The following is an 18,680-nucleotide window of genomic DNA, read 5'->3' on the forward strand; positions in this document are numbered from 1 at the left end:
TTGCCCTCTCTGGTAAATGGAAAACGAGATTGCCTAAGAGTCATTAGACTCAAAGCCTAAAAACACCAGCTATATCTGGAAGATATCTCTGAGAAGCAATCACTCCATAAGGGCTCTAAACACAAGTAATAAAGATACCCACTATTGGGGATTTAAAATGGTGCAGCCACTCAAAACAGTGTTGGTTCCTTAAAAAGTTAAACATAAACTTACCATATGACACAGGAATTACACTCCTATGTAAAAACCCAAAAGAAAAGAAAAGCAGAGACTCAATCAGGTAAGTGTACACTAATGTGCCATAGCAATATTATCCACAATAGCCAAAAAGTGAAGTCTACCCAAATGTTCATTAGGGAAAGAATGGATAAATAAAATGTGAGATAAATATAATGGAATGAATATTACTTGGCCAAAAAAGGAGTAAAATGGCAATACTTGCTATACATGGTGAACCTTAGAAACATCGTGCTATGTGAAACAAGCCAAATAACGAAAGGACAAATGTTAAAGACTGCTCATATGAGGTATGCAGAACAAGTAAATTCATTGGTACAACATAGAAGGTCAGTTGTCAAGGTATGTGGAAGAAGAAAGGACGGGAAATGGGGGGGTGGGGGGGGATTTTGAGTATAGCTTCAATTTCCCAAAATGAAAAAAGTTCTGAAGATGGATGAATGCATTTAAAATCACTGATTTGTGCACTTAAAATGGTTACGACAGTAAGCATTATGTTAAATGCTAAATGTATTTAACATAATAAAGATGAAATAAAAACTTAAATAGTCAAAGGATGCTAATAAATCAAATTTAGAATCCTGTGAAATAAAGGCAAAGAATTGAGCGTGTGTTCTGTCTTTCCTATGAGAACAATATCACCAAAAATAATAATGAGGCTATGTGCTTCTTGTTTTATTTGGTTTTGGTTTTAGTTTTGGTTTTGGTTTTGGTTGTGGTTGTGGTCTTTTCAGACAGAATCTCACTATGTGGTTCAGGCTGACCCAAAACTCACTATATGCCCAGGATGGCCTCAAACTTGTGGCGATCTTCCTGCCTCAGACTCCCAAGTGCTAGGATTACAGGCGTGCGCCATCACGCTTAGCTGAGGCAATGTGCTTCTTTATGTCCACGTTCCAGAAACAAATGAATAATGACTGCCAGACTGAGTCATCACTTTATATTTCCCAAAGAATTAGATTAGGAATTAAGCAATAATGGCTGCTAAATCAGGGGTTGGGGGAAGAATATGAATGAATATGAATAAATCAGAAATTAGGAAATGGAAGAACATAGCACTACCTATAGATTTGCCAAAGGGAAGAAATCCCTTTTGGATGAAGCCTCTGGACCCCGCTGCCAATTTGGAGAAAGGTGAGGAGAGAGGAATAAGTTAACTGCATCACAAGTATGTGCTCAAAAAATATGGTCCATGAAGAAAATCACTTTCTCAAAATCCAAACAAGATCCTTGTACTGTGCTGACACATTTTTGAAGTCTCTCTTGATCTGAAATTGCTCTGTCCCTTTTTTTCCTCTTATTATTTATTTATTGAAACCAGATCACTTGACAGCAGTTTCCCTGAAGTTAGATTTTCCTGACTGCATCCCTGTGATGCTGCTTGACACTTTCCACCTGCTGTATTTCCTGGAAAACTGCTTTTAGTTCTAAAGGTTGTGACCAGATTCAAGTTCACTGGTGTAGTAAGAAACAATATGTGTTGCACAAACAAAGCGGTTGTCTCTTTCTTGTGTAGTTATTCTTTCCTTTTCTTATATGAAAATAAGTACAAATTATATCTTTAAAAATCTGTGATTTGGGGCTGTGCACACCTGCAATCCCAGCACTTGGGAGGCTGAGGCAGAAAGGTCACCATGAGTTCAAAGCCAGCCTGGGCTCCACAGTGAGTTCAAGGCCAGCCTGGACACAGTGAGACCCTGTCTCAAAAAAATTAAAAAACAAAAACAAAAATAAAAAACTGGGCCGAGGATTTAGCTCAGTGGTACCACCGCCTGCCTCTCAAGCACAAGGTCCTGAGTTCAATCCCCAGTACAAAAAAAACAAATAAAATTTTAAAAAACCTGTGATTTGGACACTTAACATCAGTTCTACTTATTATCTTAAAATAAATCATAAATCCCAGAAAAAAAAGTGACAATTCTGCAATTCAATTCCATGGCAACTGCAATGTACCCCATCATCATCATGTCATATACCTTACAAAATGCTATTGTCTAGAAGCACTGGACTTACTTGCTGGAAGGCTTGGATTGTGGCCGAGTAGGAACGAAGAGACAGACAAAATTTCAACAAATTCTGCTGTAGAGGTGATAGAAACTGAAATGCAGCTTCCAATATTGCATGATAATAGGAATAATTATTAGTACCTGTCAAGAAAGAACATTAATCCAAATAACTCAATAAAACTAGAGCTATCCAAATAAAACAGTTCATAAATATATAGGTTACAAAGGTATGTGACTGCAAAATTTTACCAGTATATTGTCTTGAACTTTTGTCAAATGTTCAAAATTTCCTCCATATAGATTGCAGTTGGACATTTCCTTTCTTTCTCCCTTTGCTCAAACTATTCCCTTCCCCTGAACTGCTGCTTTCCCAGTTACCTGGATACCCACCTACCTATTCCCAAAGGAAGAATTCAGCTGTGAAATCACCTACTCCAGGAAGTCACCCTGATTCCTACCAAATGCTACAATAGTGACATCTCTTCTTGAATCCCAGAATACTTCTCTGCTCACCTTTCACTTCTATCATTTACTAAATGATTTACTCACTATCTATCTACCACCCAAGGCTTTGGGCCCCTACAGGTAGAGGCTATGACTTATTTATCTTTGTATCTTTGATACCAAGTATATGTTATCTACTGAAGTAACTTTAAAAAATTAACAGTGGGATGAGGAAGTACAAGATATTAAAAGGTACTGACAAAACCATAAAGTTTAACAAGTATTTAAATAAAAAGTTGAACCAAATTATATGAAAGGGGGAAAAAAATCGACATACTAGCATGAAAAAAATCCTCAGGTAAATGAAAAATGTAAGATATACAATGTACATAATAAGCTATCTTTTTAACCAAAAGAATGAGAAATAAGAATATGTATATTATACGTGTGTATGTGTATCCATATTGCATATATGGATATGCTGTAAAAAATACTGCAGGGTAAACTAATTAAAAATGCTTATAAAAGGCAAGAAAAGAAACAAGAAATAGGGACCAAGAAGGAAAAAGATTTTTCTGTGTATAGCCTTTTATCTAGCTTTCACTTCTGAATCACATACTAGCTACTCAAAAAAAAAAAATCCTTACTTTTAAAAGTATCAACATTCTTAAAAACAGAATATAAAAGGTTCTATACTGCATTAGCGTTTTCTACATAAAAAAACAAAAAACTAGAAAAGAAATTACTCAAGCCAGGGATTTAGCTCAGTGGTTCTGTAACCTGCCTCACAAGCATAAGGTCCTGAGTTCAATCCCGAGTACCAAAAAAATAAAAAAGAAAAGAAAAGAAATAACTCAAAATGTTGTCAAAATATTAATGGCGTGAAACTTTGAGTGGTAAGAATACAAATAATAAATTTCAAATAATAAAATGTTTAACATACACTTCTCCAAGAATTCATACTCCTCTAATTTTAATCAAGAATATATACGGCCAGGGATTTAGCTCAATGGTTCTGCCACCTGTCTCACAAGCACAAGGTCCTGAGTTCAATCCCCAGTACCAAAAAAAAAAAAAAAAAAGAATACATATCATTTATATTGAAATTGCACTTTAAATATCACTGTTCAAATTTCACTTAAGACTCTATGATAAATCTGTTCCATGAAATCTAAAAAGTAAAATGGTTTTTTGATAACTTAAACAATTCTAGTTGACTATAAATTATATAACCAAAACTTAAAGATGCTTATTTGAAACCTTTAGGTATTTCAATCACACAAAAAACATACAGACAACTATTAAAATATGTATTATTTTTATAAAACCTAAACAGTTAAGCCAGGCAGTGATTTGGTACCTTGACACTCAAGTTGTGAGTGGCCAGCAGGCATAATGGAACACATTCTGGATGGCACTATCTTAATGACAACATGCTTAACAGATAATAGATCAGTTGAGTAATTAGTTCATAACAAAAGAAAGGGTGAATTAAATCAGATGGATATTAAGCGAACACCAAATGATTTAAAATAAAATGTACTTCCACAAAATATTCACATAGCACTTTAATAAAAGAACACAACAATGAAAACATGAGGGGGAGGAGGGTACTACTTATAGCCAAAGTTACAAACTGCATCAGAAATAATTATTTGGGAATGGGTATAGTGGTTTATGCCTGTAGTTTCAACTACTTGGAAGGGTGAGCCAGGAGGATAGCTTGAGCCCAGGAGTTCAGGGCCAGCCTGAACAACATATTAAGACCTCATTTCCTTAAAAAATAATTATTGGAGGGCCAGGGATTTAGCTCAGTGGCACAGTGCCTGCCTTGCAAGTGCAAGGTCCTAGTTTGATCCCCAGTATCTAAATAAATACGTAAATAAATAATTGGAGTTAGATGTGGTGGCACACACCTGTAATCCCAGCTACTTGGGAGGCAGAGGCAGGAGAATGACAAAATCTAAGATAGCTTGGGCAACTACCCTGTCACAAAATAAATAAAAAGGGGTGGAAATGTAGTTCAGTGTAAAGCACCCCTGTGTTCTATCCCTAGTACTGTAGGTCTTTTAGAGCTTAGAGCACTGTTCTATGATAATGCACATGCTTAACTTGCCTGAGGCCCTGAGTCAACCTCTAGTGTCTAAAATGATCACAGTATTTGGTTTGTGCTGGCTCTTCCTGGCTAGCATTGCAACTCTAGTCATTTAAGACTAAAAAAATGCTTTCCATTAACTGCCACATCACACATACTATAAAAGAGAACATTTTTCTAATATTTTCCCAGACATCAAAGTCAAAGAAGCATTTGCTTCAATTTTACCGTGATGATCTGATGATCCAATATTTTGACTGGCTTCTACAAAATTCCAAAATTTCTCTTGACTGTCTTCTGCTAAAAACTCACTGAGAGAAAAGGAGGAAATGTCAGAAATAAAACTTAATAAAATATTTTAATGTAAACCATATTACTATAGAGAATAAAAAGGTTTTGAAGTTTCCAAATGTCCACAATTTGGCTTTTAATTTATATATATATATATTATACTTTTTATGTATAATGTATGTCTTTCTTAAAGATAAGTCTTACTAGTTTGTTAGCTATTAATAACTTATTAACTTAATAGTATATTCACTTCACAGCTATTTAAGACACCTGAAATAATAAAAATGTTGTAACAAGGAAGTTCCAATATTTAAAAAAAGCTTCTAAAGCCCATTAACAAAAATGCTGTCAGTGGTGGAAGCAGAATTAGGAATTAATAATTCTAGTAGTAGTTCTGCTTATTTTCTGAAAGACCTTACAAAGAACAAAAAACATGTTTTGCCTAAAGGTTCTCCCACAGTAAATATAAACCCTAGAAAAATTTCTAGGAGGCTAAAGGAAGCATGTTACAATTTTTTCACACCCATAAATCTAAATTTTCAAGATCATTAGATTTATGTAAAATTAATACTGATCTAACAAAATCAGATCTAAAATGTTCATATCATCTTAATCTTTTTCCACTTTTCACTGTTAACCTAAAATGATAGCCATTCTGAATTCGCCTTCATTCAGGAGTCTAAAATCCCTAAAAGAAAATGTCTGTAATAACTGAGTAAGTGATTCACGTAAATTGGTTATCTTCACTTCCAAGCCAGAGAACTAATATAGTGGTGATCTTTCACTGTCTTAAAGCAAACTACAGATCTGGATCTCAGCTTACCTAGCCAAAGGAAGACTTTCCCATTACTTGTCAACACTGGGGTGTACAACTCTCACTCTACTCCACAGCTAGACACAGAAATATGGGAAAAATAAGAAACATTTCCTGGTAATCCACAGCTTCCCTAAAAACAGGTTTCTGAAAATATCCATTATCATAATGTATTTAATTATTTAATGCCTCTGTATTTCTCTAGACTTTCTAGTAACTCACATAAATTTCAGAGTAACTGTAAAATAGTTTACAGTTTAAGAAAACATGTTCTGAGTCACGATGTCCAAATAAACACTAAATTCATAAGCTGAAGCCACATTAACAAGATAAGTTAGCAGAAGGGGATGACATATTCTTTAGTTATGGTGAGAAGAGACTCACTCCGGCTAAATACATGTTTTTCCTATAGGAAAATTTCTTGAACCATAATTCTTTTTTCATCCCACTACATAATAAGTCTTATAAGTCTAAGCTGAGAACAGTCTTAAGAAAATTAACCACTAAATTCACAGAAATCCAGGAAAGAGGAGAATAATGGACGACATCATGAAAAAGGAACACTACTATTTCTTTCATAGTATAATTAATTCTGCATTTTTATTTTGTTTCTTAGCTTCTTATACCTTTGCCTCTGAGTAAAACTCTGTAGTTTTACAGATAAAATTACATAATATAAGTAGTTCCTTTAAAATATGCCAGTGAGGTAGGGGAGAGGCTGATGGTGATTACCGTACTGGGACTGGTAACTGTTCAAAGTGACTGGTGAGCTGGGTGTGGTGACACACACCTGAGGCTGAAGAGGGTGATCATAAATTCAAGTGACTTAGTGAGATCCTGTCTCAGAAAAACAAATAAATAAAAAGGGCTGGGATGCAGTTCAATACAAAGGCCCTGGGTTCAATCTCCAGTATCAGGGAAAAAAAAGTGACTGATGGGGATGTGGAGAGCATATTATACCACTGTCTCCATATATAAACCTTTTGAAAAGTCATAATAAAGCTTGTCATTTATGACTTCCCCGCCACTGCCCCCCGCCAAATCCTACAAATAACCTGAATGTCCACTAGGTAGCACAAATCCAATGGTAAACTTTCTAAAGCTACTGTGATATAAGAATAGGAACTCTTCTGAACAGGGCTCAAAGGGGAAGGGAAAGGACTGTCTAAGGAAAGTCTTCAATGTAACAGTCACTGGGCTCAGCACATTCACCTGTATCCACAAATTCACACAACCACCCTCAGTTATAACCATTTTCAAAAAAAAGCAGCCACTCAGAGAAATTATGGACTTGTTTAAGGGCACAAAGTTAGTAAATGAAGCACAATCTAAAAATGTACACAGGAATATTTTTAGTCTCTAAGACATGAGCCTGCCACAAGGTCTATGATAACTGCATGCCTTGTCGTGTACAGAAAGATTCTGTCCCTTCATCTTTACCCAGATGGACAGAGAACCACAAGCCATCATCAGACACAGGAGAAGAATGGCAGCCTTCGAAAGCTCTGGAAGGAAGTACAGAGTACTTTCAAATAAGCAGAGCTCCTTCCTGAGTTGCCTACAAATCTCCCTACCATGGCCACAGGTTTGCAAAAAGACACAGGAGAGCAGAGGCCTAAAAACAATGACCAGGGACATGAAAAGGGATGTTACAGATTCCTTTAAAGGTGACATAGAATTTGGCAAATGAATTTAGAGCCTATCCACTCCACAGTGATCAAAGCAACTGAAAAAACCTGAGAAACTGGGGCTGAAAACTTTGGCATTCTTTCTTAAATGTCCATAGGTATATATCATAAGAATCTTTCAGAACAAACTAAATTCCAAAAAACTAGTCAGCATCAATACAAGTGAGTGAAGTCAAATATAACTCAGCTAAGAATGTTAAGCAGGATATCATGAAACATCTGTTACAGTTAATTGTTCAAAATTATTCCAAAAGTGATAATAAATCTCAGTGGATTAGATTTACACCAAATTATCCCATATACAATTTCAAAAAGGAAAAGCAAATTAAAACAAAACATGAGTTGCCAGAGTCCTGGCTCAAGCAGTCCAGGATTTCCAGTGACCCTCAGCCATTTCACTTATACAACTACTCTGTAATCCAACGAAGTACCTGAGGAGCTCAACCCATCTATCACATTAGTTACTGTAAACCCACTACACAATGCACACAGCAGTGTTAGGACTTGTTCTGGCTGAATTCTCTTTTTCTTTTGCCATTTCATTGCTGAACAGAGAGAGGCACAGAGAAGTAAGGAAGGAGTCTGCTCAGCAGAAAGTCCACTAGGCCCTGGATGTCCAGATCAGCTTCCACAGGTCCTCTCCCCCACACCAACCGAGGTTCTCCGTTGGCAGGGCGACTACCCACATAACCAACACAACACAACACTTTATTCCTATGTTTTAAGGAATTCAGGAAGAAAAGTTAGAGGACAAAATTCTAAGCTGAAGAATCAAAGACAGACCACAAAGTTAACTGAAGTGACCTGACAGTTCAAATTTCTAGTATCAAACACTGCGAAGTATTTCCTCTACTACACCTTTGGAAAGATTCCCTTAAATCCTAACTATATATTACTTGCAATATAATAAAAATAAATTTCTGTGCATAAGAATATAAAACTGGCTATGTGGAGCGTTATCTTAGCCAAGTACGGTAGTCAATGCTTGTGATCCCAATACTCTGAGAAGCTGAGGCAGGAAGATACAAATTTGAACCCAGCTTAGGCAACTTAGTGAGACCCTATCTCAAAAGAAAAAGAAAAAAGCACTGTGAGTGAAACTTAAATGTGAAGCCCCTGGGTTGAATCCCCAATACTGAAAAAGAAAAAAAAAAAAAGATATATCTATGGTATGTATATTATAAACACTAGCTAAAAAACGCACTTGGAATTGAAAATTTCCCAAGAAATCATTGACTATATTTTATTTTATCAAATTTAAAATATACAGTTGTTTTACAAAAAGTGCTACCAATTTTAATTAAGATATTAATTTATTGATTTGACTTTATAGAGGCTATGTGCAGAACACAGGCACTTCAGAACAGAAAAATCTGGTCATTCCCTCGGCCACCTCCTGCCCTCTCTGATGGGGTCTTTACTAGGGTTCTCGGGAGATTCATGTCCTCTTTCCCCAGCCTTGCCAAGCTCTCTCCTCTTGCATTTATTAAAAATCCCTTAAAACTTTCCTCACTTTGGTAGACAATTTCTTTTAAATACAATTCTGTCTTCCCTTATAACCACACTGACACTTTTTCTGGAAGATAACATAAAAATTTAACTAATTCAATATATTTGCCTAACCAAGTTCCTGAGCTTCTCTGCATCGACAGAGCCCTCTCCTACTGAAAGATTCTGTGCCCTAACAACCTTTATACAGCACATTAATAAATATATCTGAAGATCATAATCTCATTCTTAAAAGCTGCCGAATATTCATTCATTTCCTGGAAGAGCCTACATTTATATTCAAATATGTGAAAGAAAAGAAGGTCTTCTTACCTGGCTTCTAACAGCAGTGGGTAGGAAAACCACTTTGTTGTGAGAGAGGTTGTAATGGCTTTTGAATCTGCTTTTACTGAGGAGTACAGCCACAGTCCAGTGAGCACAATTAGAAGTCCCATTTTACAGCAAAGCCCTAGAAAGAAAAAAGGGTCATGTTTAAATCTTAATACCTAGAGATACAAAATAATAATCTTAATACCAAGAGATACAAAAGAACAAAAATAGGACCACTTCTGAACAATACTAGCACTTAATATATAGACAGTCCAACAGATATTTGTTGAGTGACTGATACATAATTAAAGGTAAGTAGTTCATTATATTCCTTCCTACACAGGCTCCACTTCATTTCCTGGGGAGTCTATACATACAGAAGTATAAAAGTCAGTTGGTATCGCAGCAAGTTATGATTGTTTTAAAAACCAAGAATGTTTTATAAAGTATGAAGTAAATAAAGCTGAAACAGATGAAACATAAATGATAGATGTGTTGTGGGTTGCATTTTATCTTCCATAAAAATAAGTTGAATTCCCAAATTCCAGAACTTCAGAATGTGAACTTACTTGGAGACAGAGTCTTCACAGAGGCAAGCAAGTTAAGACGAGGTCATTAGGATGGGCTAATTCAATGTAACTAGTATAATAAAAAAGGGAACTGGGACACAGAGACAGAGAGAAACAACATGAAGAGACACAGGGAAAACTCCAGGTGAAGACTGAGGCAGACACTGAAATCTTACAAGTCAAGGAATGCCTGGGGCACCAGAGCTTGGAAGAGCCAAGCAAAAAAAAATCTCCATCTAGAGTACTACTCAGCCATAAAAAATGACAAATTAGAGACATTTATAGCTAAGTGGATGCACATTGAGGCCATACTCTTAAGTGAAATAAATAGGACACACATGTGTAAATACGGAATAGTTTCTCTGGTGTGAGAAACTGAAAGTGTAAACAAGGACTAAATCTATAATAGGTAATGTGAAATAGGAAGAAAAGGGGCAAAGGGGAAGGAAGTGGGAGGGCTAGGGGAAAGGATAGAAGGGAATGGGATTAATATGAGAACATGGAAAAATAGGAACAAAATCTTTGTAAATAGGGAGGACTGGAGGGGTTGAAGGGAGGGCTGGGCAAGGGTGAAAAATAAGAACCAAGAGAGACTATGTAAAGGTGCAAATTTCCAATGATGAATGTCATTATATTGTATACCTAAAATGTACCAATGATTAGAATGAATAATTGATAATGCAAAATAGGAAGAAAATGTCCAAAGGGGTAGGGGTAGTGGGAGGGGCAGGAGAAAGGAAAGAAGGGAAAGGAAAAATGATGAGAAATGGAAAAAATGGAAATAAAATCTTTGTAAATAGGGAAGGGTGGAGGGGGTGAAGGGAGGGCTAGGAATGGGGAAAAAATAAGAACCAAGATGCATTATGTAAAGGTACAATTCCCAATGAGAAATGTAATTGTGTTGTATACCTAGAATGTACCAATAAAAGAATTTAATGAAAAAAAATCTCCATCTAGAGAGTTTCAGAGAGAATCATGTTACAAGATTTAGGACTTGTAGCCTTCAAAACTATGAAACGGTAAATTTCTGTTGGTCTAAGCCATCAACTTTGTGGTACTTTGTTATGGCAGCCTTAGAAAACTAATATGACTCTCAAAAAATCAAAGACAGGCTCTGGAATGAACAAATATAAGAATTCAATGGGTTCCAAGGGCACTCATTCTCATCTACCAATCAGGAACACCAAGTGACTAGCAGAGCAGCAAGGTCACAGCATGCAGCCTTCTGACTCCTGTCAACAACCTCTCAGAATGCTGAGACCCTCACAGAGAGTGACTGGGCCATTTCAAAAACAGTCTCCAGCTGTAGATTTCTCTGAGATGATTTTCTCATCCCAGAATCTGCCTAACAGCACCTTAATCAGACATCCCCCAGAGCTACATAAAAGTTAGCATCCAGAGGTAGGCACAACTCAGTGGTACAACACTTGCCTAGCATGTGCAAGACACCAGGTTCAAATCCCCAGCACACAAATAAAACATAAATAAATGTAAGAATTGTTGGGTGTGCACAGTGGCCCTGCTACTCAGGAGGGTGGGGCAGGAGAATCAGAATCCCTTGAGCCCAAGATTTCAAGGCCACTCTGGCTAAAAATCTCATGTAGGGGAAGGAAGGAAAGGAAAGGAAAAAGTTCACATCCAGGACCTCTTCCCCGCCTTTCTTTTGGTACCAGGGATCAAACTTGGACCTTGCGCTTGTGAGGCAGGCGATGGAACCACTGAGCTAAATCCCCGGCCCCTCCTCCCCTTTTTAATAGGAACCAAGAGGATGAGAATATGTGGGAAGCTTACCATTTGATATGGTTTATCCTAGTTTCACCCCAGTTCCTCTATGTTGGCTATACATCTCACAGGAAGAGACAAGTAATACTGAGAAAATTAATCAATACCTCCTTCTTTCTACAAGAATTACGTGGGAGCACACACCTGTAATTCTGGCACATGGGAGGCTGAGGTAGGAGTTCAAGGCCAGCCTGGGCTACACAGTGAGTTCAAGGCCAGCCTGAACTACATAGTGAGCCTTTCTAAAAAAAAAAATCATAATTTGTACTAATATCCTGTTTCCTGTAACATACAGTCTTTCAAAAGTAATGGTCAAAAACAAATCAAGTATAGCAAATACAAAAACGGCTTTTAGAAGAGTTTTAAATTCAAGCACTATCAGCTCTTCTGGAGGGAAGTATGAACATCAGACATAAATAAAGATGCTCAGAAATACTTCTTAAAAACAACATTTGTAAAGACTACTACATAGACTATGCAGAAACAAAAGAATCTGGGGCCAGGGATTTAGCTCAGCGGTTCCGGCGCCTGCCTCGCAAGCACAAGGTCCCAAGTTTGATCCCCGGTACCAGAAAAAAAAAAAAGAAACAAAAGAATCTATGCACAAAAATAAAATCTACTGAAAACAGAGCCAACTAAATTAGACCTTTGACAACGAAACCTGCTAGCAATGACTCCAGGCTGGGGCAGGGGGAAGGCAGGCTCCTTTCAAAGAACCTTCTAGAGTTATGACATTTTCTGAAGAGAAGCAAGCAAGGACCCCAGCTTGTACACACAACTTCAGATCACTCAAGAACTCTTAGGGTTATACAGACACCATCTTCCACAGGCTTATGCACTGCAGCCTCAGACTCCTGGTTAGTAAAGAGAAAACCTATTAGAGTCATGGGAGCTATGAGCAACCCCTGTGTTTGCTACTTACTAGCAATTTAACTATAAGTGGGCTAACTTCCTGGGCCCTTCATTTCCCAGACTATATAGGAATAACGATACCCACCACAGACAGTCACTATGTAAATGAAATGGCAACATGAAAACTGCTTTGTAAAGTGCCAAGTACTATTCCAGAATCAATCCTTAAATTACTTTTTTTTTTTTTTTGGTACGAGGGATCAAACTTGGGACCTTGCGCTTGGGAGGCAGACAGGAGGACCACTGAGCTAAATCTCCTGCTAGAATCAATCCTTGTAGGTAAACATTGTATCACAAGAAAACCAAACTATGTTCCTAAACCAGAGAATGGTACATTATCAAACATATACTTTGGAAACAAATCCTCTGTGGCTAAGAGAAAATAAAAATCCTCCGCAAAAGTCACTGGGTTTCTGAACAGAGGAGTGTGTGAACAGTGTTCAAGCAATATTATGATCCTGACTATGTTTACAATTTGTCCTAAAGGAGCCTAGATGTATAATTCCCACAAAGTGGTGATTCATGATGAATGACAGTTGAACATCACCACACAATAACCCCAGGCAGACAACTGGGCAGGTAGAGTGGTAAGAGAACTGGGGGCAGGACACAAGGCCACTCAGGAAATCCTACCCTTTACTGAGCAATGGGCTAGCTTTACATACCCCATGTTACCTAACGTTTACAAACAATAGCTGGGGAGTGAATTTCCCTGGGATTGTAATCATGTCTACAAGTTCCACAGTATCATGCTACAAGGACTGATCAAAATATTCGGTGAATATTTAAAATTTTTAAAAATTTACTGTAGTAAAAGAAACATTGCCATTAATCCCCTTCAAAACATTCCCCTCGCTCAAACACACTCCTCCTCTCCATCTTGCTACTTTCTGAAGCAGTTCTGAAAGTCTTCTTTTGTGTCTTTATGAGATGTGATCAAAAATTATGGTGAATGCGGTTGCCAAGTACCATCCAATGGAAGGCAGGCTTATAAACACATGGTGTGTCATCTTATTTACCAGAGCTGGTACCATGCAACTTTTGGCTCTTCCTCAAAGTAAAAATGACTATGAAAGGTAAATGTTTACAAGAAATTCTGAATCTCAAGGCAACCACAACAGCACAACTAAAGACACTCATGAATGAGGCCTTCTAGAGCTGCTTCCGGTATGAAGGCCCTGGGTTCAATCTCCAGTACCACCAAAAAAAGAAAAGCTTATGTGCCCGTGACTTACCCAGAGGTCCCCTTGCACTGTTTCTGAAAGAGTGTATTGCTTTTTTTTTCTGTACCAGGGTACAAACTCAGGACCTTGTGCTTCTGAGGCAGGGGTGGCGCCGCTGAGCTAAATCCTCGGCCCTACAGTGTATATTCTCAAACTGGGGTATAGCACCACTCCAGAAGAGAACAAGTGGACATTAAAGAGCTTTTGGTGGCACACTCCTGTTATCTCAGCACTCACATGAGCCTGGCCTAGGGTACACAGTGACCTAGTGAGCCACTGTCTCAAATTTTAAAATTAAATAAATAAATAAATAAATAAGCCCTCTAAATGCAGCTCAGTTGGAAGGCCTTGGGTCTAATCCCCAGAGTTGAGGAGAGTGGGGAGGAAGAGGAGGAGCAAGAGCTTTGCCACCCTGACCCCACATTCTTGATCCCACAGGGAATAACAGAGAAAAGGGCTGTCCAGAGAAACTGTAAGAACTTCACTGAAGGGGTCTTGTTTGAGGATACAGTATCTTCATTTTATGAGGTCCCTTATCATTCTGACACTAGTGGTCCTAAATGACTAGTATGGATGATAACAGCTGTCACACTGTGCCCTGTAGCAGCACGCCATAATCATGGGCACAAGGCCAGTAGCATGACACATAAAACGTTCTTTAACAAGTTCTAGGCCCAACTGTATCAACTAATGGTAAACTGGTCAAAACCTTACCTGTAAGTTTCTAGTATGTTTAAATTAAAATATTATTCCTTGCTTATTTATCTACAGTAAGATACAGAAAAGATGAACAAAAATTACATGTGGTAAATGCTTTTCACTTTTGGGGAAACAGACACAATGATTCTAAAATCAAAGTCATTGACATTTTCTTCTTTCATTTTTAAACTCAGGAGCTAACAAATTCTTTGAAAACAACATGCAATCTGCAAGTTTATAAATGTGTACTTGAGTTTCAACATATACTAGTGAGAAAATATTAGAAAGCACCCTTTTTGAGAAATTAACTTCTCAACTAACTAAACCTAATATATACTTATCCATATTAGTAAAACCATTTGCTGTGAACCACATACACCTGATTTCAGCTAGTTACCATATATCTGGGATAAAAATGATCAAGTAACTACAGAAATCTTCCAAGTGAATTTTCGTCATAGTCTCGAGTATTCTCCCTTCTTGAAAGTATTCCAGGGCCAGGGATTTAGCTCAGTGGTTCCACCACCTGCCTCAAAAGCCCAAGGTCCCAAGTTCAATGCCCAGTACCAAAAAAAAAAAAAAAAAGTATTCTGTTCACTTCCTTAAATAAATTTGGTTTCAGCTAAGAGTATGAAAAGCCAGTCAAGAGGAAAGGCTATCATCATCTCTAGTTCTGTGGCATTAACTACATATTTAAAATGTGTGCAAGCCAGGCCTAGTGGTGCACGCATGTGATCCCAGCATTTGGGAGGCTGAGGCGGGAGGATCACCCCCAAATGTGAGGCTAGCCTGGGCTGCATAGTGAGCTTTGTCTCAAAATAGAATAAAATAAAATAAGTGTTCAAATGTCTGCCAGTGTAAAAGATATTTCAAGAAAAGAGGGCACTTATATAAAGTTGGATAGCAAGTGCACCAATGAATGATTCCAGAGAGCATTAAGCCATAAGATCCCAGGTCTTGGAATGAACAAAATATGCTCCTTCTCAAATATGGCAGCAAATACTAAAGAAGCCAGCGCTTTCAACAAACAAACAAGGACACTTCACATCCATAACTTTAGGTGATGTATGAAGATCTTATTCTTCTGCCAGGTCCCACACTAAAAATGAAACCGTATAAGGGGCCGGGGATTTAGCTCAGAGGCGCCGTGCCTGCCTCGCAAGTGCTAGGTCCTGAGTTCGATCCCTGGTACCGCAAAAAAAACCAAACTAAAAATGAAACCGGATCTTCCAATTCCCGGCCAACAGATCCCAGCATTAATGAAAACTGCAACTAATATGTATCACCTGAATTCATTTAGGGAAAATAGAAACCTATATAAGGACAAAGCAGTTCTCCAATCACTCTTGCTAAGTGCTGGTTCTTATACTACTTAGGGTCAGGCTCGGTCTAACTTAACGTTAAGGAACTTCCCTTCTGCACTAGGACACATGGGTCTCAAAGCTCCTCAAAGACGGCTCGAGACCGCTGAGGACTGCCCGCAGCCACCCTGAGAACTCGCCACCTCGAGGGGAAGACCACTAAGGACAACTTGGGGAGCTGCCGAAGAGCTGACTCGCGAGGGGAAACCGAGGGCAGAGACGGAAGCTCAAGGTGACCTGGGCACAGGGTCGTCTGACGTGCCAGACCCTCTTTCTACCAACAAGGCCTCCCAACACCACCCCCGGGTACCTGTCACCGGCCGCGCAACCGCGACAGGAGCACCGCTCGCGTACCCCTCGCTGCCCATGCCGGGGCCGCACACTGTCCACTACAGCGCCTGCGACAACGCCGGGGCGGGGCGGCGGCGGCGGCGGCGACGAAGGCTGCGCCAGTGAGAGGCCGACACGCGCCTTTCCCGCGGCTCGACTCCCGAGCCGGTCACTGAGAGAAACAGCCCAACTGCCAACCCCTTTACTTCCGCTTCCTAAACCGAAGGCCAGAGGACTTCCTGATACCGAGTAGGGACCCAAGCAGCCCAGAGCGTCGCGCGCCGCCATCTTACCCCCAGGGAGGCCCCGCCCCTTAATCAATCCAGTCCTTTGAATTTGGCGAGAGCGACCGCGTGTTACCTGGTACTGGAAAGGTGCCTGGGCCAATGACTGAGTTCTAAAAGCTTCTCCAAACTGGGTGTTTCGACTCCTCCCACCCGCGATTTGCAGTCTGGAACTTACTCCCTAAACCCTTCTATTAAAAGGCACAATAAAGGACGAATTGTTTTAATGTTTCTGAGCATTGGATTTTATCCTAAAACCTAAAATTTGATAGTTTACGTTACAGGAAGTACGGGAGGGGTCATTAAATTATATGAGCAGATTATTTTATCCAGGCAATGACAGTTTCGTCTATAGGGATTACGTTGTCTTCCGGATTTGTTTTTCAAATGTAAGGCAATATACTGGGCCGGGAATTTAGCTCAGTGGTTCCGCGCCTGCCTTGCAAGCACAAGATTCCGAGTTCGATCCCCGGTACAAAAAAAAAAAAAATATATAAAAAAAAATATATATATATATATATATATATGTCAATATAAAATTGTCTTGGAAAAATTAAAATTGTTTTGGTGTTTTGGAATGAGACTCTGGGCAAATCATTCTACCAACCCCAAAATGAATGCCTCTTTGGAGGGTATATTTTAACTATTAAGTCAAAATGAGCTAAAAATCAAAATACTTTGTAAAGTACATAAAAAGAACAATATTGTTTGATTTTTAATTTTTTAAAAATTTAATTAGTACATATTTGCAGTTCACAATCATCTTGGGGAGTGGGTACATGTACTTACCACGGCTTGTTTCTTCTTTTAATTCCCTTTCCCTTCCTTCCTCTTTCCCTCCCTCCTCTTCTAATTCCCCTATCCTGATTTTCATTCTTAGTGATAGTATTAATCTTAGCACATGTTTTTTTGGTTTTTTGAGACAGGATTTCATACAGTTCACCAGTTCAAGATGGCCTTGAACTTGTTACAGACTTTTTTTTTCTGACTTTTAGTTATATGACACAAAGAATCCTTTCCCTAGGAACCAGACTAAAAAACCTTTGCTTATGGGCCGGGGATTTAGCTCAGTGGTTTTGCCACCTGCTGTGCAAGCGCAAGGACCTGAGTTCGATTCTCTGTACCAAAAAAAAAAGTCTTTGCTTAGTATAATAGCTCTATATTTCTGCTATGCTGCTATGGCTTACTATTGGGTTTTCTGTTCCTTGCTGTAAAAAAAAAAAAAAGAAAAAAGAGCCAAACATTTTTTTAAGGACTGGCAATGAGCATTTTAAAATTAATTTCTTGAAGGCACTTTTGTGTAAGTAGCTTTCCATAGGGTATTTCCTAACCCTTTCTTTTTTTTAAAGATCAGGCCAGGTGATGCTTCCATTACAAAGGAATTGGTGGGGGTGTAGCTTAGTGTCAGACCAAATATTTAGCATGTTCTGAAGCCACAGGTTTAATCCCTAGCAAAAAAAAAAATTTTTTTTTTAATTCAACACATTATGATGCTGGTAGTTTACTTCTTTCTTTCTTATTTCTTTGGTTAACTTGGTCTTCTGCTCTGTAATTCCTGGGGGGAAAAAGTCTTAGTTTTAACATAAAACTGATGATGGAGAGCTTCAAAGAAAGTTGGATTTTGGTTTTTCTAAGCCTTTCTCTGAGAAGTGCTGTCTTAATTTAAACAAAAACAGCTTTCTATATTTTTAACCTTTTATTTTGAAATAATTACAAGTGTGGAAGAAGCCTATTTGGTATGGTTTCCATCTAGAATGTCTTCCAAAAGCCTCAGGTGTTCAGAAGTGGGCCTTTTGGAAGGCAATTGGATCATGAGGGTGCTGCATCATCAGCCATCCACTGATGAATGCCTGGCAGTACCATTTTACATTCCCACCACAGTAATGGAGAGATCTGGTTTCTTTGCATTATTACCACCATTTGGTATTGTCACTATCTTTTTTTTGTTTCAACTATTTTGATAGTCTCTATATTTTTATAGTTACAGTCTTAATATGTATTTCCTTAAATGCTAGTAATGTTGAACATATTTTTATGTGTTCATTTAGCATCTGCTAAGGTTTACATAGAAATGTCTCCCTAAAGCCTTATGCAGTCAGAGCATTATGGCTGACTTGCAGTTAGGAG

At 38.4% G+C, this 18,680-nt stretch overlaps 1 protein-coding gene across 5 annotated transcripts in view; it reads right to left on the reverse strand.

Moving 5' to 3' along the window:
* The window catches only part of Uggt1 (UDP-glucose glycoprotein glucosyltransferase 1), a 134,826-nt gene extending 118,361 nt beyond the window's left edge, over positions 1-16,465 (reverse strand). For 3 of the 5 annotated variants that reach the window (XM_087198844.1, XM_087198859.1, XM_087198834.1), the window contains exons 1-4: positions 16,250-16,465; positions 9,397-9,532; positions 5,011-5,093; positions 2,251-2,384 (exon numbers count right to left, since the gene is read on the reverse strand). In XM_087198844.1, the coding sequence (XP_087054970.1) occupies positions 2,251-2,384; positions 5,011-5,093; positions 9,397-9,532; positions 16,250-16,307 (411 nt within the window). In that variant the 5' untranslated portion in view covers positions 16,308-16,465. Of the gene's footprint in view, positions 1-2,250; positions 2,385-5,010; positions 5,094-5,896; positions 5,965-9,396; positions 9,533-16,249 lie in introns of all 5 variants that reach the window. The other 2 variants (XM_087198861.1, XM_087198852.1) reach the window with 2 other exon arrangements.
* Between the last annotated feature and the right edge of the window lie 2,215 nt (positions 16,466-18,680).

Source organism: Heterocephalus glaber, unplaced genomic scaffold, assembly GCF_053883595.1.
Source record: "Heterocephalus glaber isolate CG9 unplaced genomic scaffold, H.glaber_assembly_v1.0 deba00000347, whole genome shotgun sequence".
Lineage (NCBI taxonomy): Eukaryota > Metazoa > Chordata > Mammalia > Rodentia > Bathyergidae > Heterocephalus > Heterocephalus glaber.